The 27,841-nt window shown below is 30.6% G+C and overlaps 1 protein-coding gene across 1 annotated transcript; it reads left to right on the top strand.

Annotated features, from left to right (window-relative positions):
* The first annotated feature begins 492 nt into the window (after window positions 1–492).
* Window positions 493–21,909, top strand: LOC120067537. The gene is made up of 22 exons (XM_039019087.1): window positions 493–941; window positions 2,356–2,573; window positions 11,125–11,230; window positions 11,528–11,629; window positions 11,713–11,772; window positions 12,065–12,143; window positions 12,242–12,389; window positions 14,469–14,595; window positions 14,712–14,892; window positions 15,042–15,070; window positions 15,229–15,380; window positions 15,970–16,072; window positions 17,652–17,747; window positions 18,010–18,065; window positions 18,387–18,510; window positions 19,561–19,623; window positions 19,740–19,799; window positions 19,921–20,082; window positions 20,632–20,705; window positions 20,808–20,901; window positions 21,025–21,160; window positions 21,842–21,909. Exons 1-22 carry the CDS (start codon window positions 768–770, stop codon window positions 21,907–21,909), a joined length of 2,412 nt encoding a protein of 803 aa, XP_038875015.1. The 5' UTR covers window positions 493–767.
* The last annotated feature ends 5,932 nt before the right edge of the window (window positions 21,910–27,841 follow it).

The raw sequence follows: 27,841 nt of genomic DNA, 5'->3' as shown, positions 1-27,841 counted from the left end.
TGGGTTGACCTAAAATCACTCAAACCAATAATTCAAACTTATTATTAATTTATTCTACCTTATTTAATGATTTTTTTTGGTTAATTTATTCTCCAACCACTCCTAAAAATAATTTTTTAGCAGTTTCAAAAGAAAAATTTTATACAATAAATTGAAATTGAGTTATTAATCTTAATTTATTATATAAAATTAATGAAATGAAATTTTTATATATTAGCATTTTACTTACTTTAGAATAAAAATTTAAATAAATAACTCAGATAACTCAAACAAACCCAACCCATATTTTTATGGTTGGGTTGAGTTGGATTCATTATTTAACAAGAGTTAATTGGATTGAAAAAATTTAAAACGCAGACAATTAGATCGGGTCTAAAATATGCTTTAACCCAATTTACGAACACCCTTATAATATAGTTATAAAAACAAAGAAACAGAAAACAAGAAACAAAAAACCAGAATTTTAGGAAACGTGCCTAAATTGTTATTTCCATCAATGTTGAAGGACGTACAGTAGTTTATATGGTACTATAAATAATTCAGTATGTGTATGAAAATCCATCAGGGAAGTGAGCTTCTGTCATATTATCCCATTTTTGTGTCATTCCTCCTCTCTACTCAGCCTCAGCAGCAACTTTACCATCTTCAGAATTTTTTTTTTTAGTCATCTGGTGTTTGTATGTATGCTCTAATATAACTAATTTTCCTCTCAATTCTCGAGACGAGCTCAATTAGTGAAACGGTTTAATATCGAAGGGTAGACGAAGATGAAGGTGGCGGTGGTCGGAGCAGGGATCAACGGTTTGGTTTCGGCTTATGTTCTAGCCAAAGCTGGAGTAGAGGTCGTGTTGTTTGAGAAGGAAGAGTATTTAGGTGGCCATTATAAAACTGTAAACTACGATGGCTTTTATTTGGACCTCGGCTTCATGGTCTTCAATCCTGTAATAATCTCTTTTCTCTTCTTCTTACTTCTTTTAGACTTAATTTGAGATTATTATAGCTTATTTAAAAAATTGTTGGCAGATGTATTCTTAAATTGGTTCTCAAGTATAATTAATATTTTTATTTAACATACGTTTAACTCAATATTAAAATATATTGAGGTTGATATTTTAATTTTATCGATATATTGATAGACATATACTGATAAAATATGAAAAATTGTTTTAAATGAAAAAAAAAACTGTTAAAAATATTTTTAAATATAGTAAAATGTCACAATCTATCAATTATAGACATTAATAGATTTCTATCCGTGTCTACTAGTTTCTCTCGGTGATCAATGATAGACAATGATATTTTGCTATATTTTTAAATATTTTAGGAAATTTTTTTTACTAATAGAAAAATGTAAAACTATTTACACAAATAGCAAAAAAATACTGATAAACACTAATAAACTTCTATCAACATCTATCGGTGATAGACTTCTATCAGTTTCTATCACTGATAGACATTGATATACTTCTATCAGTCTCTATCAAAAAAGATTAAAATTTTGCTATTTTGTTTAAATAGTTTCCCTTATTTTTCTATTCTTAAAAATCTCCCATATTTTGATTAACTTTTCTATATTTGAAAACAACCTATAAAATATTGATATCGAATTTTCTTTTCGGATTCATTTTTCTATATTTAAATTTTTTCTTTACTTTCAAACTTAGTTATAAATCTTATTATTAGTACTCATATTAGATTTTGAACTAATAGAACATACTAATAGAACATAATTTTATACTTTTTATGTGTATTTAAAAATATATCATAAATATAGATTGATAATTAGTATTGATATTTTTCAGAGACCTTGAAGAGTATTCCAATCCTTGATTTTATATGTTCTAAATTCTATTTAACTATTATTTTACAATTTCATATAATTTATGGTATATTATATCAAACATATATTTTAGTTTAACAAATGAGATAATGGAGTTTATAATATGAAATACTATGTTTATCAACCCTTATATTCTTTTGAAAAATATAATTCTACAATTCAAATTTTTAAATAATCCAAAATCTCTAGATTCAATGACAAATCCATAAAAAATTATGTCGTTTACAAAATTTATACTAGTCAAATCACAAATTCTAAAAACAATTTAAAAAACAAATATACGAAACAAATATTTACTAAAATTCATTCACGAAACTGAAAACATAAAATAGAATCTGATTGCAAACGTGCCTTACTAATTTTGTAGATATGAATATGTTCTTTTTATCCCTACCTTGGCATGTATATTATTGATCATAGAGATATTACATCATTCTTTGTAAAATGTTTGGGTATGCTATGTTCAATAATATTTGGATGGATTATGATTTTTTTAAAACAAATTGAATATATAGGTAACACATCCAAATACAGTGGAATTTTTAGAGAATTTAGGAGTTGAAATGGAAGTATCAAATATGTCATTTTCAGTCAGCATAGACAAAGGAAGAGGCTATGAATGGAGCACTCGAAATGGTGTTCTAAGTCTTTTTGCACAAAAGAAGAATATTCTCTATCCATCTTTCTGGCAAATGATTCAAGAAATAACCAAATTTAAAGATGAAGTTACCAAGTATGTATTACCAATATTTTCATTGCACCTCACACATGCATGCACACACATAATACACAAGGAATGTGCAAACACGATACACTTTTGGTCCATAAGTTTTGAGTCTGATTTCTATTTGGTTATTAAATAATTTCAGAATGTTACACACACCCTTTTCATTACTAGTTCTTGAGTCTAGCTTCTATTTGGTTCTTAATTAATTTCAATATGTTACATTTTTTACTCTTGAGTTTTCAGTTTAATTTTCATTTGATATTTATGTTTAAAAATACTACATTTTCACCCATTAAGGTTTGAGCTTTGTTTCCATTTCGTGCCTAGATTTCAAGATTTACGCTCTTTATTTATTTTTTTCAAATATTTACTTCTGATCCTTGGTGTTAATTTTTATTAATTAACTTTAAAAATTAAATTTAAAACAAAGGTTATCTAACATACAACAAAACTTGTTATGCACCATATTATAAAAATTCCAATAACATCAGAGATAGACACAGTAAAATAAAGCATGAATAGAACATAGAGTTTGGTAACCCAATTCGGTGCAATATCACCTACTTCAGAGGGCAATGTACTGAAGCAAGATAATTTTACTGATAGAAAGTCAAACGATTACAATGTTGTACTTATCTGTAAACAAATGACAATTACACACAAATAGCTTAACCTCATGAATGATCACTTATGCTCTCCCTAAGTGTCTCTCTCTCACCAAGAAATTTTATCTTTCCACCTTCAAATGAAGACTTCTTCATTTGAAAAAACTTAGGCTCCCCTTAAATATGAGAATCCCTTCTCAAAATACAGTAGAACGAATCAATTAGATTTAGAGAATCACTAAAGATCGATAAATGAAAAAGGTTTACAATCTCATGGATTGATACGCTTGTGTTTTTGACACATATACAAGACAATGACTCAAAATCTCCAAAACGGCCAACTTTAAAATTAAACAAAACACAATATATACATGGGTAACTTTGAAATCTTTAAGAAAAGAATAAATAATCATATAGTAATTCTAAAAATTCTTTTCCACGATCATTCCTTATCTGAACAGCTTTCCATCTTTGCTTTTTGCAAACATAATTCTGACAAACCTTAAAAGTACTTGACTTGTTCCTAATAGACGGATCGCAAGTATATTGAGAGAGATCATTAACACACACATGGACTTATATTTGTTACCTCCAATAATTTCAATCATCATACTGTCATGGAGAAATTTGAGAACACAATAAGTGGTAAGTTGAGAAAGTTTCTTCTGAGCATCTTCAATTTGTTTTCGAGTCTGACAATCGCCACACACAACTCCATCTTTAGACAAAAGATGTGGTATCTCCAATAGAGCTTCTTTTGAAACAACTTCCTTGATTCAACAAAGACTAACTTGACCAAGTCTCTTATGTAAAAGCACGACTTCATTGTACTTAGGGATGTTACAAACATGATTAACAATATTAGAAATCCACAAATAACAATTATCAGAAGATCATGTATCTGTCATAATGAGAGCTTTGACATCATCTATGACAAGACATTTGTCTTTAGAGAAGCTAACATCCAGACCCTAGTCACACAATTAACTTATGATGGTAAGATTAGCAGTAAGTCCTTCAACAAACAATCAACTTCAAGCGGAAGGAGATCATATATTGCAATTTTTTGCCAATGATCTTTCCAGTTGTACCATCACCAAAAGACACTTGGTCAATTCCCACATAATTGAGATCATTGATGTAATTCTTTTTCTCTAGTCATGTGTTTGGAACTTCCACTGTCAAACGACCAATAATCTTTTGTGAAGGATCAAACAGATATAAGTATCACTCCTTTTTCAAGATAAAGGTTAAAGGCTTTTGAACATAACCTTTCTTGGCATTAGTAAAAGATGATCAAGATAAATGGTTATAAACACAATGCAATTTAAAATAATAAGGTCTAATATGAGCTATTTGTACCATAGTGATAACAAACACACATCCTCTTGGCATGTTTTACAGACTTCTGACATGATGCCTATGTAGATGTTGAGGAAAAAAGTGCTAACATCGGATTTTGATCACACCCGACTGTAATGTTTTCTTTTCCCTTATAAATAGGTTGAACAACTCTTTTATCGTTCTGGAGTATCCAAGACCTATTAGATCATCAAATTCTTATCTTGAGACAAAATCTTATCAAGATCATTCATTCCTAAGTTCAACATCTTTATGGATTTATGCACATATTCCAATTCACTCTTAGCCATGTTCAACTCCTATTTAAGCTCAGAGACAATGGTTATGAGTTTGATTTTCAGCAAGAGAAGTCTCAATTCTTTTTTTCTGAATATCTAAGACTTTTATCTCTTCAAGCCATTTTTTATATAACACATGCTAAGATTTGTCAATTGATTCACACATATCTTCTTTTGCATTACTACCACTACAAATTTTTTTTTATTTTTTTTAGTTTTTATTTTGTACAAATTAATTTCTCAGTAAAGTTGTTGACAAGTGCTCTGACATCTTCTTCATATTCACTTTTATCTTCAGATTATTCATCAGATAAAGTTAAAACATAACTCTTATTTTTTTGTTTAAGAAAATTGGCGCATTTACACTGATAGTGATCAAAATATTCACATTTCCTACAAAAGAAAAAAAAAAAAAAACTGTCATTATTCTGACCACTGATACTGGAGTTGTCAACATCATTCTTATGATTCTAAGATCCATAAAGTTTCATGGATGTGCCTCCATTTGCTTCAACATCCAAGGCACAAGGTTTCCATATCTATTTCAAAACGCTTTAGAATTTCACTGAATGATTTGGTTAGTAAGGAGGTTGATCTACAATAGTTTCTTCAAACTTTCTATGATTATCTTCAAACTGAACATTTACAGATAATTGAAGGGGAACCCTTTTGTTTCTTTTGTTAGATTTTCCATCAAAAGTCATCTCAAACTTAAGCAACAACCCAAATAATTCATTAACCTTCATTGTTGCAATGTCCCGATCTTCTTCAATAGCCTTTTCTTCCATATCATACTTTTTTTGGCAAAGATTTGACAACTTTTTTAACCAGGTTCTCTTTCGACATCTTCTCACTCAAGACAAAAGATTTATTAGAAATGTCAAGTAAACAAACATTAAATTCGTTAATTGTTTCATCTTCAAGCATTTTCAAATTTACAAACTTCGTGGTCAACAACTAAAATCTAGACATCTTGACTTTAGAGGTTCCTTCATGAGCAACAACCAAAATGCCCCAAGCTTTCTTGGTAGAAACAAATGTATTAATTAGAAGAAAGATATTTTTGGCAATAACATTGAAGATAACATTAAGGGCACTCGAATCCCTTATGGATGCTTTGTCCTCAAGTTCAGTCTATTTGACTTTAGGCTTAGCTAAGTACCTTAACACCATTTTGGTTAGTGACATCTAGATGAGGCCAACCAATAATCATTACTTTCTATGATTTTCTATCAACTGATTTAATGAAGGTAGTCATGTAACAATCCGACCTTTTGAGTACTCTGCCAAGGATCGTTACTCATAAATACACATTTGAAACCCAAACATTTTAAACATTGGAGGAAAATAAAATTCATTAAAATAATAAAGACAGTTTTGCAAAAATAAACTATAAAATTAATAAATAAGCAAAAAACTTTGTCTAGGGCCCCTAAAAACACTAAGAAAAATCAACATTCAAAATGATAAGATCTACAATCTGACATTAGGTTCTAAATTGAAACATTTAAATAATTTGAAAACATAAACTGAGCGGAAGTGGTTTATCTCTTGTCCCATATAGCACAGTCACAGGTTCCTCTCATCACTCACTATTTTGTTTCTATTCTTACCTGGAAAATATAAAATAAGAAAGGTTGAGTATAAAAATTCTGAGTAAGTGACCTCCTACTGGGGCCATGTGGGTGATCTGTTAAACCCGACCTAATATTGGCATAATGTACATAACATAGCATAGCATGGCATGACATAGGTAGTGGTCCTATGAGAACATCAATCAGACATAAGTGTGATCTTGTAGGAACATAAATCATAGCAATAGTGGTGATCCCAGAGGGACATTGAAACAGTCATAAGTGGTGAAGCCGAAGGTTCACTGATATAAGATGTACATAGTCCGATAGGTGAGTTAACAATCACTCCTTAGCTTAATTAGCATGCACACAACAGCCAATGAGGTTAAAACATAAAGCCATAGTCCATGGCTTTCCACATACTCATAATACTTTTGAAAATTACATAGCTTAGTAAATCACTCCATCAGTTAATTGCATGCTTTTATAGTACCATTTAGTTAACGTTTTCACAACATTATCATTTAATTTGAGTGTCCAACTCAAGGAAGTTCCAGTAGAAAATAACTTACTTAGAAATCAAGTCAAAAAAAAATTGCAGGCAAATCAATCTTCTTTCTAGCTTTCCACAAACTTAGAATTAAATCCCAAAATATGAATCAGAAATCAGTTTTAACCTTTAAGCCCAATTCCAAACATTTAATCATTCCAAAATTACCAACATTACTTACCCAATAGTTGTTTGATCCAAAACTACCTCAATTTTCAATCTAAAAATCCAACAAAAAAAAATCGCAAAAAAAAAAAAAAAAAAAAAAACTCCTTGACACCGCTGGACAACCTCTTAATCCCTTCCAAAAACTCCAAATCGACCTCCAAACATTAAGGTAAATCAGATCCTAGGCCAAAATATAGTGGGTATTCGGGACCAATCACAAGAAACCCTCAAACATCCAAAATAATTGAAATCTTACCCAAAAACACAACTCTAACGTAGAAAATAGAGGTGTGGCCGACGAAGGCGGTCGACGATGTTTGGACGAATGGAGGCGCGGTGGTGTTGTGATGGTCGGCTGGTTGTCGGTCCTAATGGCACTATAGTCGAGATGCTGACGCAGCTGAGGCAATCGAATAATTTTCAAAATTAGAAGGGAATAAAAAAAAAAAATTAAATCCACAATTTCCTCCAAATAAATGAATCCATTTTTTTTTCTTAAATTCAATTAAAATTCCACTTCTTTAGAAATATCTTTCAAATTAACTATATTAAAGTTTTAGCCCCAATTTATCCAAAATAATGCCCAAATATTTTAAGAGAATATAATGAAAATTACCTAAAAAATTCGAGATGTTAATCATACGAGCTTTCCAGTAGGCATAGTTTGTTCCATCTAGAGCTGGGGAAACATGGTAGATCCACCTACTATGATTCATTCCATTTGAAGGAATACAAATCGAAACACCAAAAGTAGGTGACCTGTTCTACTACCAATTGAAATAAATGTTACCTAACACACAATAAAATTTGTTATGCACAATGTTACAGTAATTCCAAGAACATAAAAGATAAACACTAGAAAAATAAAGCATGAGTAAAACACAAAGCTTGGTAATTTAGTTTGGTTCAATACCACCTATATCTGGGAGGTAGCGTACAAAGAAAAGATAATTTCTTCAATATAAAGTCAAAAAATTTCAATTTGTATTTATCTATAAATAAATGATAATTACACCGACACACAAATAGCTTATCTTCGTGAATGATCACTTAGGCTCCCCCTAATTAAGTATGAGACTCCCTCTCAACGAAACTTAGACTTTTCCTAAGTGTGAAAATATTAATGAATGATCTTTTAGGCTTCCTTTAAGTGTGAGACTCCTCTTAATGAACCTTAGACTCTCCATTAAGTGTGAGACTCTCTCTCAGGAAGAACTATCTTTCCACCTTCAAATGAAGAGCACTTCACTTGGAAAAAATTAAGCCCCCTAAGTATGAGAATCCCTTCTCAAAATACAGTAGAACGTGCAAATAAGATTAAGAATAATCGACAATGTCGAAAGCTACAAAATCTTATGGATTGACACACTTGTATTTTCGGTACAAACATAAAACAATGGCTCAAAATCTTCAAAATGGCCAACCCTAAAATTGAACAATACAATATATATATATATATATATATATATATGGGTAACTTTGAGAAGATCTTTAAGGAAAGAATAAATCATCTTTGCAAGGAAAAAAAAAAAAAAAAAAGCAAACCACAAAATCTGCAAAATCCCGCTGTTCGCAACTTGGAAATCAATGTCATTAATTGGACTCCAAACCGAAACAAAAACAAAATATTTGTAAATCACCGAAACCTACCTCTTATACTAACAAGTAGCATATGCGGCAAGGTTCACTGCTTTAGGTATTAGCACTATGGCTTTCAACTGAAATAGTTGAAATTTCAACTAAACTAATAGTGCGCGTTTGGTAGAAACAGAATGATCCCTTGGCAAGTTCGAACTACAAGGATCCCAGAATTTAATCTTCTCTTAAGCTAAATTTGATTATGAAAAGTTGTAAAAACAGGATTTTCGTTTTGGATAAAATGAAAACATGCAAGAAATTAAAATGCAAGGGATAAATGTAAGCTAGGATTGATCTATCTAGTTTCTAGAATCATTCAATGCAATTTCTATTCTTGATTTCTAAAACTTCAACATGCAATTGGTTCATGAATGCACAACTACTCGCTCGATGTGATCTAACTAACAAAGGCGGACAACTAGCAAGAATCTAATCGATAAAACGTCCTAATTATTAATTAAGGTTGAAAAGGTCATATCCTAACTAATCTACTTGCTTCTAAATTCTACTAGGTTCGATAGCGGCCATATAGAACTAAAAACACATGCATTACGATTTAGGATTCAATTGTGTCAATTAATTGTCAGGAAAGCCATGTTCAATTAACCAATTTTATCTTCGAACCTAGCAATTCATGTATCCTAGGAATAGCCATCAATTGCATAATTAATTCATGCTAGTTAATTGATTTTTAGCTAGACATTTAGGTAAGAACGTGATGTAACTAAAAACCGATTAGCCATGCACGATTATGCGTGAAGAGTTAACCTCACATCATGCTTTTATAAATTATAATGGATTCGAAGAAGACACAAATTCAACATGTAATTTATTCAGGAACACATAATTCTCAAGAAATTAGCAAAGAATTAAAACTCCAAAAACTAGATAGAAAATCGTTACATCGAGTAATCCATAGATAAATTGAAGAGGAAGATTCAATCGATCGTTTACAATCCAAAAGAAAATAAAAATATAACCTAAATATACAAAAAAGATAAAGGAAGAGGAAGAACTAGTATCCACTCCTCGACCTCAATCAAATTTTGCATCCTCCTATTTTACCTAATTCGGAAAGAATACTTCTATACAATAGGCGCAGCGTTGCAACGCTAGCAGGTGCTCTTGTGATCTAGCCCTCAAGTGTTGGAATGTTACTATAATGCTAGCTTTCCACAGGCGCGCATGCATGGACCCGTTAGAGTTCTGTTAATCTTCGCAGCGTTGCAACGCTAAGGGTAGCATTATGATGCTACCCTGTATACGAGCCTACTGCCTTACAGCAATGCATTAGAGCGTTGAGCGAGGGTTGCGACGCTCCGATTAGGGGTATTTTTGTCATTTCTTCTCTTTTGATGTCCGAATGCTCAAACCACCTCCAAATTGCTTCAAATTAACCTTGTTTCTCTCCAAATGTTCGGTTCTACCTCTTCAACGCTCAATACCTTCAGAATAGGATATAATTAATATTAAAAATTCATTAAGAGCCTAAATTAAGCTAGGAATTATAGCTTTTTTGGAGAGCTATCAAACACCCCCAATTTAATTCTTGCTCCTCCCGAGCAAGGTAAAACAAAATCTAGACATGAATCATGTGATAAAAATGAGTGACTCAAATCTCAAGGTTAAAGATAACAAACTCTTCACAAAGATAGGGTCATTCAAATGCATGCGCTAAATCAAGAAATTTAAAACTAACTCTTTATCCCCTATATGTGTGTGCTTAGCCAATCCTATTAATCACACCCCTAAGAAAGAGGAGTAACCCCCTTCAAAAATATCATACAAACTTACTCTTACCCTACAACATGCTTGCCTTTTATTTAGCATATAACAGGCTTTTACTTTCTAAAATAAAAGTTTGGCAAAAACCTAAGCATGCATTACTATGATGAACTTAAGTTACTTAACAACTATCATCTAGATCATTCGGAGTGACAACAAGCATATGAACCAAATAACCCAATCCTAAGCATTCAAATCCACAAATAAGACTGCTATGTGTTCAAAATATGCAAGGGAATCAATTTTTTTTTCTTTAAATTTGACCCAAAATCATGCATAAATTTTGTGAATCATAAACAGAGCGAATAGGAAGTTATCTAAAAGCTATCATAGAAAGTCATTATCACAATACATACATCATCACAAAAATCATCTCAGCAGCTCAACCACAAAGTCCGAGTTCAAGTGCTCAAGGACTTGTCAAACATGCATATATAACTTCCACCCCGAACATGAAACGATACATTGTCCCAATGTATCTCTAACGAATATTTTAGACTAACGGATAGTAAAAATAAAAAAATAAAAAAAGGAAGAAGAAGTAGAAATTTTAAACTAACTAAATAACCAATATTCTTGATTCTTTTGTGTATACAGTTATCTTGAAGCTATGAAAAATAATCTAGAAATGGATCAAAATGAAACGTTGGGACAATTTCTCAAGTCAAGGGACTATTCTGAAGTATTCCAAACTGCTTACCTTGTGAGATTTTCCCTTACCATTTTCTTTTTTCTCCTTATTATTTTAATTCCTACCAAACTTTGTGGATAATGATGGCTTTCACTCGACATCTTGAGTTTAGTGGTGATTTAACATGGTATTAGAATAAGAAATATTTTGTTTAGAACATCTCTAATATCATTTCCTATCTAAAAATTTTCAATTAAATCCACGAGTAAGAGGAAAATGGTATATTATTTATATAATTAAATTTATCAATACTCAACCTTTTAAGCTTTTAAGATTGATGGATGATTTAATGAGATTATATTTCTGCAGTTTCCAATGTGTGGTTCCATTTGGTCGAGCCCCATCGAAAAAGTTCTCAACTTTTCAGTTGTCTCTGTTTTTTCATATCTTCAGGATCATTATCTGCTTCAGGTGTTTTTTACATCACTTTTTTTTTTCCATATCTGAGATTTTAAATATTATTTCTTTCATAATTTGCCTATTTTCCTTTACAGTTTTTTGGTCATCCACAATGGCTTACTGTCAAATGGAGTTCAGATTCTTATCTGAAGAAGGTGATCCTTGGAATCATTGTTAGAGCATTGATATTAATATTGAAATTTTCATTTAACCCATTAGCTTAAGTTTTTCGGTCAATCTCCAAAATGAGCATAGCTAATGAAGTTTATTTATCGATTTTAAGATTAGATGTTCGATTTCTCAACAATAATACATATAGTGTTTAAAAAGGGGGAAAAAACTTTCAATAAATTGGTGATTGATGTTGAGTTCGAACCCTTATAAAATGTTTATGTATTTTTTGATATTCCCTATTAATTATACAATTATTGATGTTTAAAACGTCAGTTACAGAAAACGCTTGAGAGTGAAGGATGTCAAATAAGAACTTGCTCTAAAATTAATTCCATCTCAACTACCAAAGAAGGTGTGAGTAATTAAAATTGCATTGATTCAATGAGTTTTAATAACTTGTAATTAGCATTATAGAAAAAAAATTAAACATTTAATATAACGTTTTATCAGGATGCATTGTAAGCTACGGACTCCATTTTGAAGAAATATTTGATCAATGTGTGATAGCAACTGATGCCCCTGATGCTTTAAGAATATTAGGAAATCAAGCAACACCCGAAGAAGCAAGAGTACTTGGAGCTTTCCAATACGTTTATAGGTACATTTTCTATCTCTCATTCTTTCCGATATTTGGATCAGATCTTAATTAATTTGTTTTTGAATGAACATTCGTTTGGATTTCATGGACTCTAATCCTGTATTACACGTCATTTTTTCCCATCTTAAAACTAATTGGCGACGAGAGGAGTAACTCACGTATATTATAAAAATCATAAACTCTTTCCAATTCTTTAATATGAAATCTCGAACATACCCGTTTAAGATAGTGTCACTTTTGGTGCACTTTCTTAAGTCATTTTCTTTTGTGGCTGAGCCTTTATACCATATTAGGGTATGAATCGTTTAAAATATAGCATTGAAAAGAATTTGTATATATAACAAAATTTAGATCCAATTTTCATAATTTTTCGGTAATACTAAGAGGAGTCTATCGACAAAAAAGTCTATCACAGATAGATTTTTCTATTAAAAATGTTGCATACATTTAATTATTAGTCCTAAAAATATTACTCATTTTAAATACCATCGTGTGTCTCTAAGAGTTTGTTTGGATTTTCTAGAGATTTTTTTTTCAAAAGAGTCATTTTTTTTAAACTCTTTTATTAAAAATGGTTTGAAATATACTTTAAATTATTTCAAAATCGTGGTTGTCAAACACTTAAATTTTTCCAAAATAATTTATTTGAAAATTAAATACTTGAAAAGTTAAAACAAATATACCCAAATCTAATTGACTATGAGATAGAACCATATTTATCTAATTAGTATTATATGTATGTTTCTTTAGAGGATAATGCTTGTCCTAGCTACTTCCCACATTGTTTCCATATTGAAATGATACAAAATAATAATAATAATAATAATAATAATAATAATAATAATAATAATAATTGCTGCTATCATGTTTGAAATGACTTTTATCCAATTTACAAATAACTTCAATTATTTCAAAGTCAATTTAAAGTTGATTATTTTTACATCCTTAAATGTGATTTTCATATCACCAAAAGTAAAGTTTTAGGAGGTGTTTGATTTAACTTTTTACGTGTTTAATTTTGAAAATAAGTTATTTTGGAAAGAATTGAAATGTTTAACAACCACTCAAAATAGTTTTTGGAAAACTTTCAAAGTACATTTTAAATAGTTTTTATAAAAAAGATTGAAATAAAAATAGTTTTAAATATTTCTTTCTTTCTAGTCAATCCAAACATGTCCTTTGGAGCTATTTGGATTGCAAATATTATTTCATGGGTATAGATGCTAAATATCTGGGATTTGAATGTCTAAGTTCTAAATATCTGTGATAATTAATGTTTGTGTTTGGATGTGCAGGATAATTAATGTTTAAAAGTTAAATATTTGTGTTCAATTCAATAATTTGTATATAGAAACTAAAAGTAAGTAATTACTTAATTAAATATAAGAGTTGAATTAAATTTAACATTAATTAATCTATTGTTATTTTAATTAATAAAATAAATATTAACTAAATACTTTTGAATTGAACATAATTAAATTAATTACTAAAATTTTTTAAATTAACAAATAAATTAATTAGAAAATTGATAATTAACAATAATTATTTATTAAATAGTTAAGATAACATAAAATATTAATGGTAAAGATATTAGTTGAAATTTATTAAGTCTAAATAATTTATTTATATTTAATAATTAATTAAAATTAATAATAATGAAACTTGATATTAAATTATTAATTAATTAAGCTATATTTTTACATTTCATCTCCCAGACATAAAAATCCCACACTTTGCAGGTTAAAAAATCCATATTAAATGGGTTTTAAAGTTCACTACATAGTAATATCTTGAGTTTTAAAAACTGAAATTATGTGAAACAAACAAAGATATTAAATATTTATTTGAAATCCATAAGAAAACCTGTGAAACAAACAAGACTTTACTAATTTTAAAATCACTCGTAAAAACGTGCTTCAAGGATTTTGAAATAAGCATATACAAATTTTAGTCTTTAATATGGATAGCAAAAATGGTAATGAAATATGAATCTTTTGGTCATCTTGACTTCTTATTTTCTTGCTCTTTTTCTTTTTCTTCTCTATAGGTTAACATTTTTTTTTTTCTCTATATTGGCAGTGATATTTTCCTTCATCATGACACAAATTTCATGCCTGAAAACCTAGATGCATGGAGTGCATGGAACTTTCTTGGAAATAATATAAATAATAAAGCGTGTTTGACATATTGGGTCAATGTACTTCAGGTTAATATCTCTCGAAGTTCCACTTTGAAAATCTTTGATACATCAACCTAATATATCACAGATATTATTCTCTCTAAATTTATCCTAATTTTTATTTGCTTTTGGGATTAACCTAGAATCTTGGACAAAGGAGTCCTCCTTTTTTTGTAACCATTAATCCAGACCAAGAGCCAAAACATGTCTTGTATAAGTCCTCAATTGGCCATCCAATTCCATCTCTTAGTGCATCAAAAGCCTTAAATGAGCTTGATAGCATTCAAGGGAAGAGACAAATTTGGTTTTGTGGAGCATATTTAGGTGAGATTTTTTGCTTCAAAATTCATTCATCTTCATCTTCATCTTCATTTTCTTCATTATTATCATTATTAATTATATATACATGTATGTCATACCTTCAAATCCTTTGAAGTCTTATTCTAGAAATGATGGTTATGCTTTTTCTTTAGGTTGTGGCTCCCATGAAGATGGGTTAAAGGTAATGAATGATCAATTTTATTGCCAAACAATAATTATTGATTGCTAGACTAGTTTGACCAGTAATCTAATCACATGGTGTCACGTGATAATTTTTTTTTATTGTAATATTTAAATTAAGTTTTGTAATGTAATGTAACATAAACATTATATTTGTAGGCTGGCACCATGGTAGCACAAAAAATATTAGGAAAAAGTTGTACTCTTTTGACTCAAAATCCAAATCATATGGTACTTTCTTTGGTAGAAACTGGAGCTCGTTATCTAGTCACTAGATTTTTTGCACGATATATATTCATCGGATCATTAAGGTAAGTTAATACATGATATTATGCTATAATCATATATTTTTTTATGCACTTAAGTATTTTTTGTCTAATAATATCGCTGAAATAAATATTTTAATGAAGAATTTTCAAAAATAGAAAAATAAGGTAAATTATTTACACAAAGTAACATAATTTAATCTTGTTTGACAGAGGTTGATAGATTTAAGTATATCATGATCTATTAGTGATAGAAACTGATAGAAGTATATTTTTGATACTATCAGTGACAGAAACTAATACAAGTCTATCACTGATAAACGTTGCGTCTATAAGTGATAGAAACTGTCAGAAGTCTATAAATAGAGGTCTATAGAAGTTTATCAGTGTCTATCAGTGATAGAAACTGATAAAAATTAATCATTGATATTATAGTGATATAAACTGATACCATTTAATCCTTAGTGTCTATAAGTGTTTTTTTTATTATTTCTGTAAATAGTTTGATATTTTTTTATAAAAATTCTCCCATTTTTATTTGTTTGTTAGTTCCTTAAGCAGAGAATTAATGACAATAGTGTTGTCCTCTTATTGACAAGAGCTAACTTTGCTTAATTATTACATAATAATACAGTATAATGGAGGAAGGTGGTACAATATTTACATTTAAAGGAATGGATAACAAATTCCTTCCAAATGTTGTTTTAAAAGTCCACAACCCCCAATTTTATTGGAAGGTATGAAATTCCAATTTCAGTTTGATGTATATTTAAATATATTTGAATTAGTTTAATTTGATAAAAATAGGAATGAAAATATGATATATNAAACATGTCTTGTATAAGTCCTCAATTGGCCATCCAATTCCATCTCTTAGTGCATCAAAAGCCTTAAATGAGCTTGATAGCATTCAAGGGAAGAGACAAATTTGGTTTTGTGGAGCATATTTAGGTGAGATTTTTTGCTTCAAAATTCATTCATCTTCATCTTCATCTTCATTTTCTTCATTATTATCATTATTAATTATATATACATGTATGTCATACCTTCAAATCCTTTGAAGTCTTATTCTAGAAATGATGGTTATGCTTTTTCTTTAGGTTGTGGCTCCCATGAAGATGGGTTAAAGGTAATGAATGATCAATTTTATTGCCAAACAATAATTATTGATTGCTAGACTAGTTTGACCAGTAATCTAATCACATGGTGTCACGTGATAATTTTTTTTTATTGTAATATTTAAATTAAGTTTTGTAATGTAATGTAACATAAACATTATATTTGTAGGCTGGCACCATGGTAGCACAAAAAATATTAGGAAAAAGTTGTACTCTTTTGACTCAAAATCCAAATCATATGGTACTTTCTTTGGTAGAAACTGGAGCTCGTTATCTAGTCACTAGATTTTTTGCACGATATATATTCATCGGATCATTAAGGTAAGTTAATACATGATATTATGCTATAATCATATATTTTTTTATGCACTTAAGTATTTTTTGTCTAATAATATCGCTGAAATAAATATTTTAATGAAGAATTTTCAAAAATAGAAAAATAAGGTAAATTATTTACACAAAGTAACATAATTTAATCTTGTTTGACAGAGGTTGATAGATTTAAGTATATCATGATCTATTAGTGATAGAAACTGATAGAAGTATATTTTTGATACTATCAGTGACAGAAACTAATACAAGTCTATCACTGATAAACGTTGCGTCTATAAGTGATAGAAACTGTCAGAAGTCTATAAATAGAGGTCTATAGAAGTTTATCAGTGTCTATCAGTGATAGAAACTGATAAAAATTAATCATTGATATTATAGTGATATAAACTGATACCATTTAATCCTTAGTGTCTATAAGTGTTTTTTTTATTATTTCTGTAAATAGTTTGATATTTTTTTATAAAAATTCTCCCATTTTTATTTGTTTGTTAGTTCCTTAAGCAGAGAATTAATGACAATAGTGTTGTCCTCTTATTGACAAGAGCTAACTTTGCTTAATTATTACATAATAATACAGTATAATGGAGGAAGGTGGTACAATATTTACATTTAAAGGAATGGATAACAAATTCCTTCCAAATGTTGTTTTAAAAGTCCACAACCCCCAATTTTATTGGAAGGTATGAAATTCCAATTTCAGTTTGATGTATATTTAAATATATTTGAATTAGTTTAATTTGATAAAAATAGGAATGAAAATATGATATATAAATAATGTTGATATTATTCCTCAATTTATATTATTTAGTTTAAAATATAGTTAATAACTTCCCACCTTTAATGAGAATTTTCTTTTGGTATACAGATTATGACACGGGCTGATATAGGCCTTGCAGATGCATATATTAATAGAGATTTTTCTATTGTTGACAAGGATGAAGGTCTTCTAAATCTTGTTCTGGTGAATTTTTCTTAGTCCCTAATTAAATAATAATATTACTCTTAGTTAGAGCCCGTTTGCATTCACTTAAGAAAAAAAAACGTTTTAAAAAACTCATTTTTATTTAAACACTCTTGATCAAAACGGTTTAAAATACACTTTAAAACCTGCTTTGAGTGATGGTTAAACAATTCAATTTTTTCTAAAATAATTTATTTTTTAAATTAAATACTTGAAAATGTATTCCAAATATACTTTTAATACTAATTTCGTCTTTTTACAGATTCTCATAGCCAATAGAGATGCAAACTCTTCCATTGCAAAACTAAACAAGAAAAGGTATACATATAACCAACCATCTCCATTAGCCTTTATAGGCTAAAAACTTTTGAACTTTATTATTTATTTTAAGAAATATTTTTATTCTTTTATAAATGTTTCGAAACTATTCATAGAATAAAAATTCGAATGAAAATTGAGATCCTATAACTCTTTGGGCCACATTTATTTGAAATTCTAGTTCCAATCAAAATTTTAATATAATTCTACTGAATTACTAATTGCAAATTTTAAAAGAGTTAGAATGGTTTTTTTTTTTTTTTGGTTTAATTTACCCACATTTTTATTAAACCCACGAAACATATTAAATTAATTTTTCAGGGGATGGTGGACACCTCCATTATTCACAGCTAGTATTTCATATGCAAAGTATTTCTTTCAACATACTTTAAGACAAAACACTCTTACTCAGGCTCGAAGGAACATCTCTCGTCATTATGATCTGGTATTACAAAAAGTTTCCATTTAATCTTTTATGTTTTAATATAATATTTAATAATCGTTTTTTTATAGTAATTTAACGGATTGTTTGAGAATGATCGATCATTCTTATAAAACTACTTGTCACACATGTCTAAAATACCGATTATTTCTTAATCATAATCTAGGAAGAGGTATTGTTTTTGTCTATTTGGTAGGACTGACTAATTTGATTATTTTAATGATAATATATATTTTTGTTTGGCATTAAATCGACTCATTGTTTTGATCGTGTTCTTTTTTTTTATGTGAATATGTAAATAGACCACTAATGGCAACCTTATTTTTTTTTTGTCCATGTTCAACTCATATGTTCCACGATCGTTAAAGTATGTCTACATCAAGTGCCCATAGTTACACGTAGAAAATTGTAAAATATTCTTTTATTTATTTAATTTACATCAAATGAATGTTAAAAATGTAGGAAAGTGTATGTAGATGAATGGTGGAACAAAAAGTTAAGGAAAAACAAAAATAAAAACAAAAACAAAAACAAAAACAAATAATTAAATAAATAAATAAACTCATAAAATATGCATACCTTATTAGATTAAGACTGCATCTCTACACTTCAAACACAAATTTCATAAACTAAATCGACTCAACTCTGCACCTAAAATATAAGTAACTATTATTAACTCTCAACTCTTTGCACCTCAAACATAGATAATTATTATCAATTCAATTCAACTCACCTTTGCACGTCAAACGCACCCTTAGTATATATATTATTTTAGTATATCAACAACTAATTTTTCACTAAGCAACTAAATTGAAATATTTGAACAGTAAAGACTAAATTTAAAAATATACAAACAAGAGTTTTTCAGTTGATTACTTTCCTTCTCTCTTTTTCTTTTGGTATTTTCTATTTATTAAAGCTATTATGTATTCACTAGGCTAGCTTAGGGAAATTATTAAAAAAAAAAAAACCAAACCTATTTAAATGTTGTTATTTCACATTATTTTTCTTCCTTTGGCTGACATAAGTATTTGAATTCGTCATTGTGCTTAGAGCAATGAACTATTTTCTCTATTCTTGGATGATACAATGACATACTCATGCGCTATCTTTAAGGTTTGTACACTGATCAATACTATATTATATTTAAATATTTCATAATGGTATTAAAAGGACCATTTTTCTACTATTTTTTTGTTTTCTTTACTATATTTAATTAATTTGTTTAATAGGGTGAAGATGAAGATTTGAGGGTTGCACAACTTAGAAAAATTTCTCATCTTATAGAAAAGGTAATTATTTAAGCTACAAAAATATATTAATTTCCAATTACCATAGTTCTTTCATTTTCTCACTAAGTTCTTCCAAATTTTCTTCCTTTTTTTCTTTTCTTTTTATATTATTAATTTCTAGGCAAGAATTAATAAGAACCATCACGTCTTAGAAATGGGGTGTGGCTGGGGAAGCCTTGCTATTGAAGTTGTCAAAAAAACTGGATGTCATTATACTGCCATTACTTTATCTGAAGAACAATTAAAATATGCTGAGAAGAAAGTCAAAGATCTTGGTCTTCAGGTATAAATTATATAATCAACCTCCCTCCCTTTATACAACCATTAATTTTCAAATATATTCTCTAAATTATTTGTGTTGCCTCCGAAAAAATCACACATAAACTCAATATAAAAGCTTAAGAAAAGAGTCGTATACTATGTATGTATTTATAGGAAATTTTTCATGTAAAAGAAAGCCCTAAATCTTCGTTAAAGGAAATAAAATAAAGATAAATGAAAAGAAGAAATAGACATTGAAAAGAATATAAAGACAAGTTTCTTCAACACCCCTTTTTCTTAATTGTAAAAGCTTTGAAGTGTGTGAAAAATTTCTACCATTGAATAATTTTCTCTCTCGACCCCAATTACAATAGCACTTTCTTAAAACTTTTGACTATTCACACTTTTTTTTTTACTCTCAAACTAGAGAATACAAAAGAATTTGAATTAGAGATAGCATAGTAAGCTTTAAGTCAACAAAAACCCAACAAAAAAGTGTATTTAATTTATAGATAGTATACGACTCAAATTAACCATTCATTTCGGTCAAATATATGATTATTTGTTTCAGGATCACATCGAGTTTTATCTTTGTGACTATCGACAATTGCCAAGTAATAACAAATATGATAGAATTATATCATGGTGAGTTGAACTAAAAGAGAAGTCATCCATTAAGCAAAGTTTATGATATTAAACCAGCCAGTGTAATATTAATTCTTTTTGTACTTTGTTTATCATATTCAGTGGGATGCTAGAATCTGTTGGACATGAATTTATGGAAGATTTTTTTTGTTCATGTGAATCAGCATTAGTAGAGAATGGTATTCTCGTTGTACAGGTTAGAAAAATTTTGAATGCTAATCCAAGCCTAATAAAGTAGATAAAGCTCGATATTTATAATTACGATCCCAATGATCGATGATTTAATAAAGCTCTAATTAAAATTTCTAGTTCTTATTAGTTTATATCGATACCGGATGACCGTTACGATGAGCATCGACTAAGTTCAGATTTTATGAGGGAATATATATTTCCAGGAGGATGTCTTCCATCGTTAAGTAGGGTAACAACTGCATGGTTAGAGCATCCAGATTTTGGTAAGTGTTGATGAATATGATTAATTTGTTAGAAGATTAATGGTAATTCCCCTATAAAAAATAAAAATACTTAGTGAAATGTCTTATTTTGCAGTGTGGAACACTTGGAAAATATTGGTATCCATTACTATCAGACATTGATGTGTTGGAAAAAGAATTTTCTACTGAATAAGAGGTATAGATATGAAGCCATGTTATAGAGCATGGATTGGTTTAAATTGAAAGGCATTTGAGTTTTTTTTTTATTTTGTTCCAGCAAGATACTTGAACTTGGTTTTGACGAAAGTTTCAACGAACTTGGGAATACTATTTTGATTATTGTGCTGCTGGTTTTAAATCTCGCACTGTTGGAGATTATCAGGTATATTCTTCTTTCCCTCAAAACAATTATTTATAAAACATAGTACAAGAATTGGATATATTAGATTAATACTTAAAATAAGAAGGAAAAAAAGAAAAGAAAAGAAAAGAAAATTATACCCAATTATTTATTTTGTTGAAGTATGCAATTTATTGATTTAGTTTGTGGAGAAAATGAGTAACTTATTTACAAATATAATACTGGTAGATGTCTATCAGTATCTATCATTATCTATCACGGATAGACAATAACATTAAAATCTATCCGATTATATATTAAAACTCTAAAGCTAGCACTATGATTCTAATGTTTTATTGCAGATTGTGTTTACAAGGCGGGTAATGTTGCAACATTCAACAATCCATATCAAGGAATAACTTCAGCATAATGACACTTTTTACTTCTGCAATTTTCTTTTCTTTTTCACATTATAACCTTTCCATTGGAGAATTATATATTTTTACCACTCATCCTCATCACACAATAAATTTTAGAGGCAAACTTCTAACTTGTATCTTTTCATACGCATATAAGACTTCTTTAAATGCAGGAACTAATATATATTTTGGAGAGAAATATTGAAATCAAATACAAATAGAAATTTTTATTGAATAGGAGAGTGATTTTTTGTCACACCCCACTCCAGATCACCCTCTTAGCCTAGAGAAGGGCGTGACTGCAGCAGTTATCAACCTTAGGCTGACACTTACTGCCTAAAAACTCTTGCGAAATAACTTTGATACCAAATACAAATTATATGCAACGGGACGGCTGTAGGCCCACAATTTATTAACTTAGAAACTTAATATGTTTAGAGTATTTACAACATTAGATTTACAAGTCCAAAACCCAAACCCTAGTCCCTATCTATTGAACAATAGTAACATGTATAAATATTAACAGTAACCACTAGCAAACGGTTACAAGTCTTCTGGCCTTTAGTGGCAGAGCAGATACTGAGCTGTCTTCAGAGGATTTGATCGCTACCTGTGGGGGGAAAAAAACATTTGAAAATGGGGTGAGCTTATGCCTAGTGAGTGACCGAGAAAACATAGTAAATTCTCATGCATAATTTCAGAAAAATAGTTTTATCTGAAATATAAACTTTTGCAGCAAAAATATTTTTCAAGCGTAATGTATATAAATCTGTTATAAACATAAAACAGTAAAATCATTTCTCAAGTCAAAGTACTGTATATCTGGTAAAATAATCCCAACACCAACTACTAGTCCAGAGAGAACCCTTTTGCTCAATCTCTGACTTTATCACCTGTGCCACACTAAGTACCTTCACACATTAAGTACTACTTCTCAGATACCTTCTCCTTGTACTTCAGTATCGAGCTACTAGGATACCTTCTCCAACGTACTTCAGTACCAATAGATACCTTCTCCTTGTACTTCAGTATCTAGTTGGTGGATGCCTTCTCCTTGTACTTCGGCATCGCATTTTACCAAAACTATTTATTAAACAACTTTTCTCTTTAAAGCATGTAGAGTATAACACATATACAACATGGCTTTAAAGATGGTAACGCATGCTAGATAAAATCAATACATATACATATGTAATAGTTTTTCAACAATAGGCATGCATTCATACACAATTCAGATCTTGTTTGGAAACCACTTTATAAAACTAGTAGGCATGAGAATTAATTTCGCAAAACATGCTTTCTATAAAATGTTTGCAATCAAAACAGTTTAAAAACGTTTTAGTTTGAAAACATTTTAGCCACTCACCTCGAACTCTTAGGAACTTTTCACTCTAGTAGCTCCTTGGTCCCTTTTTCACCCCTAGAATCCAGATTCAATTTACAACTTAGATTACTTATAGTTTCGAACCTTATTTGGAAATATTTCCTTCTACAAACTTATTATAAAATGTCTTACGAATCCTACTCTAAAGTTTCAGCTCAGAATTCTTCGTGTTTGGCCGAAATCTTAAAATCTTCAAGACTGGCCTAGACTGATTCGACAATCTGACCCTTCTGCATTCTTCTCAACCTCCAGCCCAGTTCCTTTGAGTCTTTTCCTCCGCAGCCCTACTCTGAAAACTACACTTCCAGAGCTTTCATATGGATTTAAAATCACTCCAAACACATGAGTATATTGGAAGATCTCCTCGTCCAAAGTGACACATTCCTCTAAACCCTCACTGCCCTCTACCTTCTCTACGAAATTTATGATTTTTGTGTGATTTGAAAATAAAATCCCAACTCCCTATTTATAGGCGTTCAAATTGCTCATGGGATTGACAGAACCTACTTGGTTGTATGGCCAAATGTTTAATCCTCCCTTTATCAACGTAAGCTGACATCACTTTGGTTCAATGTGTTCTTCCTAAACGCATCCAAACACAGTTTCTTAGGGTTTAAGAATTCTCTTAATCGGACACCTAGATTTTAATTGACATTTTCCCTTACGTTTTAAGCTTTGTTTGTATTCAAATTAGGGTTCTTACAAGCATAATCAACCCAAACACGTCTAAATACATTGCCTAGAAACTTGCCTCGGCCATTCAATGCATAGGCGAGGCGCTGGGCGTGACGTTCGAATTAAACAAAGCAAGGCTAACGCATAGGCGCTCTCGCTCTTTCCGCTCTCGGTAGTGTCGCTCTCTCCCACTTTCTCGCTAGTCTCGCTTTTTCACTCTGCTTTCTCCGTTTCCTCTCCAATCTCAATGATCTCGCTCTCAACGATCTTACTGATTCACTCTCACCGATCTCACTCTTAGCTACTGCGAACGTTGTTCTCCATAACGTTTGCTCAACCACTTATGATACTTTTACACAGATTTTCCAAATTTTTCCAAAGTAATTTCCCATATTTTCGCATTTCACATAATTCATTTTTCTCTCAGTCCTTTCAGCCATAACGCATTTCACATAACTTCTCTAATTAGCCGAAATTTCACAAATTCAATTTCCATATTATTCCACACTAGCTCAACCTATTTATTATTTTTCCCAACTTTCCCAACTCAATTCCATATTTTCTTTTCAAATCCTCATCCCTTCTTCACCATTTCATACTAACTTCTTCATCAACCTACTCACTATTTATATAAATTAAATAGAGACACACAATTAAGTGGAAAATTAAGACAATTTAAATAAGAAAACAACTTAAGTGTAAATTGGGATCGGGGGTTCACATTTACCTTTCTCCTTATAAAAAAATTTCGTCCTCGAATTTCGCACAAGTTCGTCAGTTAAACAACTGCGGATACTTATTTCTGATTTGCTCCTCAACTTCCATGTTGCTTCTTCTATAGCATGATTCGCCATAGCACCTTTACTAGATGGGATGTCTTATTCCTCAAGACTTTTTTTCTGTCCAGAATCTCCACTGGTTCCTCTTATATGGACAAATCTCTTTCAACTGTACTGGTTGCTTAGATTAATCTATGAGTAGAATCTGACACATACTTTCTAAAGCATTGCCACATGAAACACATCATGAACACGAGATAATTCCGGAGGTAAATCCAATCGATATTCTATTGGACCAATCTTTCTATTATCTCATAAGGCCCAATATATTCTCGGCTTAACTTCCCTTTCTACCGAACCTGAGTATCCTTCCCATGGAGATTAATTTCAGAAATACTTTATCACCCATTTCAAACTCTAATTCTCTTCTCTCGCTTATCAGCATAAATTTTCTCCCTACTCGAGCCGTCGTAAGATTATCTCTTATAACTTTAAAGTTTATCTGATGTCTTTGTACAAGTTCTGGACTAGTAATTTCCTTTCACCAACTTCATTCCAGCATATCGAAGTCTACATTGTCTTCCGTATAGCGCTTCATATGGTCCATTCCGATACTCGAATGGTAGCTGCTGTTATACAAAATTCAATTAACGATTAGATCCGTATCCCAACTGCCTTTGAATTGCAACACACATGCCCTCAGCATGTCTCCAATGTCTGGATTGTCCGCTCAGACTGACCATCCGTCTGGATGAAAAGCGATACTGAAATATAACTTGTCCCAAAGCTTCTGCAAACTAGGCCAAAACTTTGATGTAAATCTGGAGTCTCTAACTGATACAATTGAAACTGGAGCTCCAAACTGACTTACGACTCGATCAACATATAGCTTAGCTAGTTGGTCCCGGGTATATGTGGTTTAATAGGTAAACTTAGCTTTTGAATCTAATCCACATTACCATATAATCATTTGCAATGCTAGTAATCCATATAAGAAATCATCGTAATATATTCCCCACTTCCATTCTTGGTATTGGAAGTGGATTAGTAATCCTTGCTGGTCTGTTTCTCTGGTTTTAACTTGTTGACATATTAGACACTTGCAATATACTCCACTATTTCTTTTTCATACCCGGCCACCAGTACGATTTCTTTTAATGTTTTTGTACATCTTTTGTACTTGCCTTGGTGCATAGCATATGCCGAACTATGTGCTTCTTCTAGGATAGCCTTTTGGTCTAAGAGCTTTAAATCCTAGGTTACCGGCAATCCTACCCTTCCTTAGTAGCAACTTTGTCTGTTCTTAGTTAATGTCCGTCCTCGATCCTTTATTCCACTTCTTCAGCTAAACTTCTGAAGATTAGAATCCTTTAATTGCTCACAGTAGAATATTTTCTACCAGAGTAGGATGTACTTTGAATAAGGCTGTAATTCTCCTTTTCGACCTATTGATTAATGCTTGCCTTAGCTTATACAAACTTCATGATCAATTCTACCCTTCACTGAATTAATACTAGCTCCAGCTTGATCTAGTTTTTCGACTTAAAGCAATCAGCTACCACAATTTAACTTTACATGGGTTGATGTCAATGTACCAGTCATAATCTTTAATCAATTCAAAAACCATCTTTCCTACTGTCTTAAGTTTAGTTCCTTTTGATCAAAGATATGCTTTAGATCTTATGTCTGGTAAATATTTATGACATCGCTCACCCAAAACAAAGTAATGTCTCCACAATTTTAGAAGCTACACAACTGCTGCTAATTCTAAGTCGTTGGTGTAGAGTAATACATTCATGCTCTTAACTATCGTAAGCATTAGGCTACTACTTTTTTCCTCCTGCATCAGCAACCACATCCCATATCCTTGTCGAGATGCATTCAGAATAAACCTCAAACCCCTTAACTGGTGTAGGTAGACTTAATACTTAGTGCTGATATTAACCATTTGTTTTCAGCACTTTTGAAACTATGCTCGCATTTCTTGCAGCGACCATTTCAAACTTCACATCTTTTCTGGTCAAGGTTTGTCAATGAAGGGCTTATCTTAGGAGGAAACCCTCCACGAATCTCCTACAATTAATCTTGCTAAACCAGAAAACTGCACGTACTTCGGTTTACATTTCAGGGGTCTTTCCAATTAACTATTGCTTCTATCTTTTGGGAATTAACCACTAACTTCGTCAGCTGAAACTATATGCCTAAGAAATATGACTTGATTTAACCAAAATCACATTACTAAATTTGGCATTATAACTTTCTTTCTTTTTAAAGTTTGTAAATACCATCCTTAGATGTTCTTTGTGTTTTTCCGCACTATTGGAATTAACATAGTATGTCATCTATGAATACTATTCACAAACTGATCCCAGATAAGAATGGAAATATCCTACTTCATCAAGTCCATAAATGCACAGGAGCATTTGTTAATCCAAACGGCATTACGTAGGAACTCAAAAATGTCCATATCTAGTTCTGAATGCAGTTTTTAGGAAACATCTGTGTCTTTCACCTTCATGGTGATAGCCTTTGATCTCAAATCATATCTCAGAGAAACACCGTTTCCCTTTAAACTTGATCGAAGAGATCATCTATACGAGCAATTGGGTACTTATTCTTTAATGGTCCACTTTATTCAACTGTCTTATAGTCTATGCATAATCTAAGGAATACCGTTCTTTCTTCTTAACAAACAAGACTGAACGCTCCCCAAGGTGATACACTGGTTCTAATGTTACCCCTTATTCTTCCTGTAATTTTAACTTTTAACTCTTTTCAACTTCCGTTGGGGCCATCCTATATCGGTTGCTTGGGATATTAGGTGCTAGTACCAGGAATTAACTCAATAGTAAATTCCACTTCCCTATCAGGCGGTCCGGTTAAGCTTAGTAATTCTTTAGATAACACATCTAAGAATTCTTGTACTACCGCGTACATTCCATCAGGGGTTTTAGTTTCCTATCTTTGGGAAACTACCACAGATGCTAAAATAATCTTCACCATCTTACTCAACAATTTTTCTAGCTTTTACCGCTGATATTAACTTCCTGGGAGTATTTCTTTTACTTCAACCAGAGTATTTTCTTTTTCACATCTCTCTCTTTT

The sequence above is a fragment of the Benincasa hispida genome, chromosome 12 (genome assembly GCF_009727055.1).
Source record: "Benincasa hispida cultivar B227 chromosome 12, ASM972705v1, whole genome shotgun sequence".
In the NCBI taxonomy this organism is placed as follows: Eukaryota; Viridiplantae; Streptophyta; class Magnoliopsida; order Cucurbitales; family Cucurbitaceae; genus Benincasa; species Benincasa hispida.
This window is presented reverse-complemented; position numbering and strand designations above follow the sequence as displayed.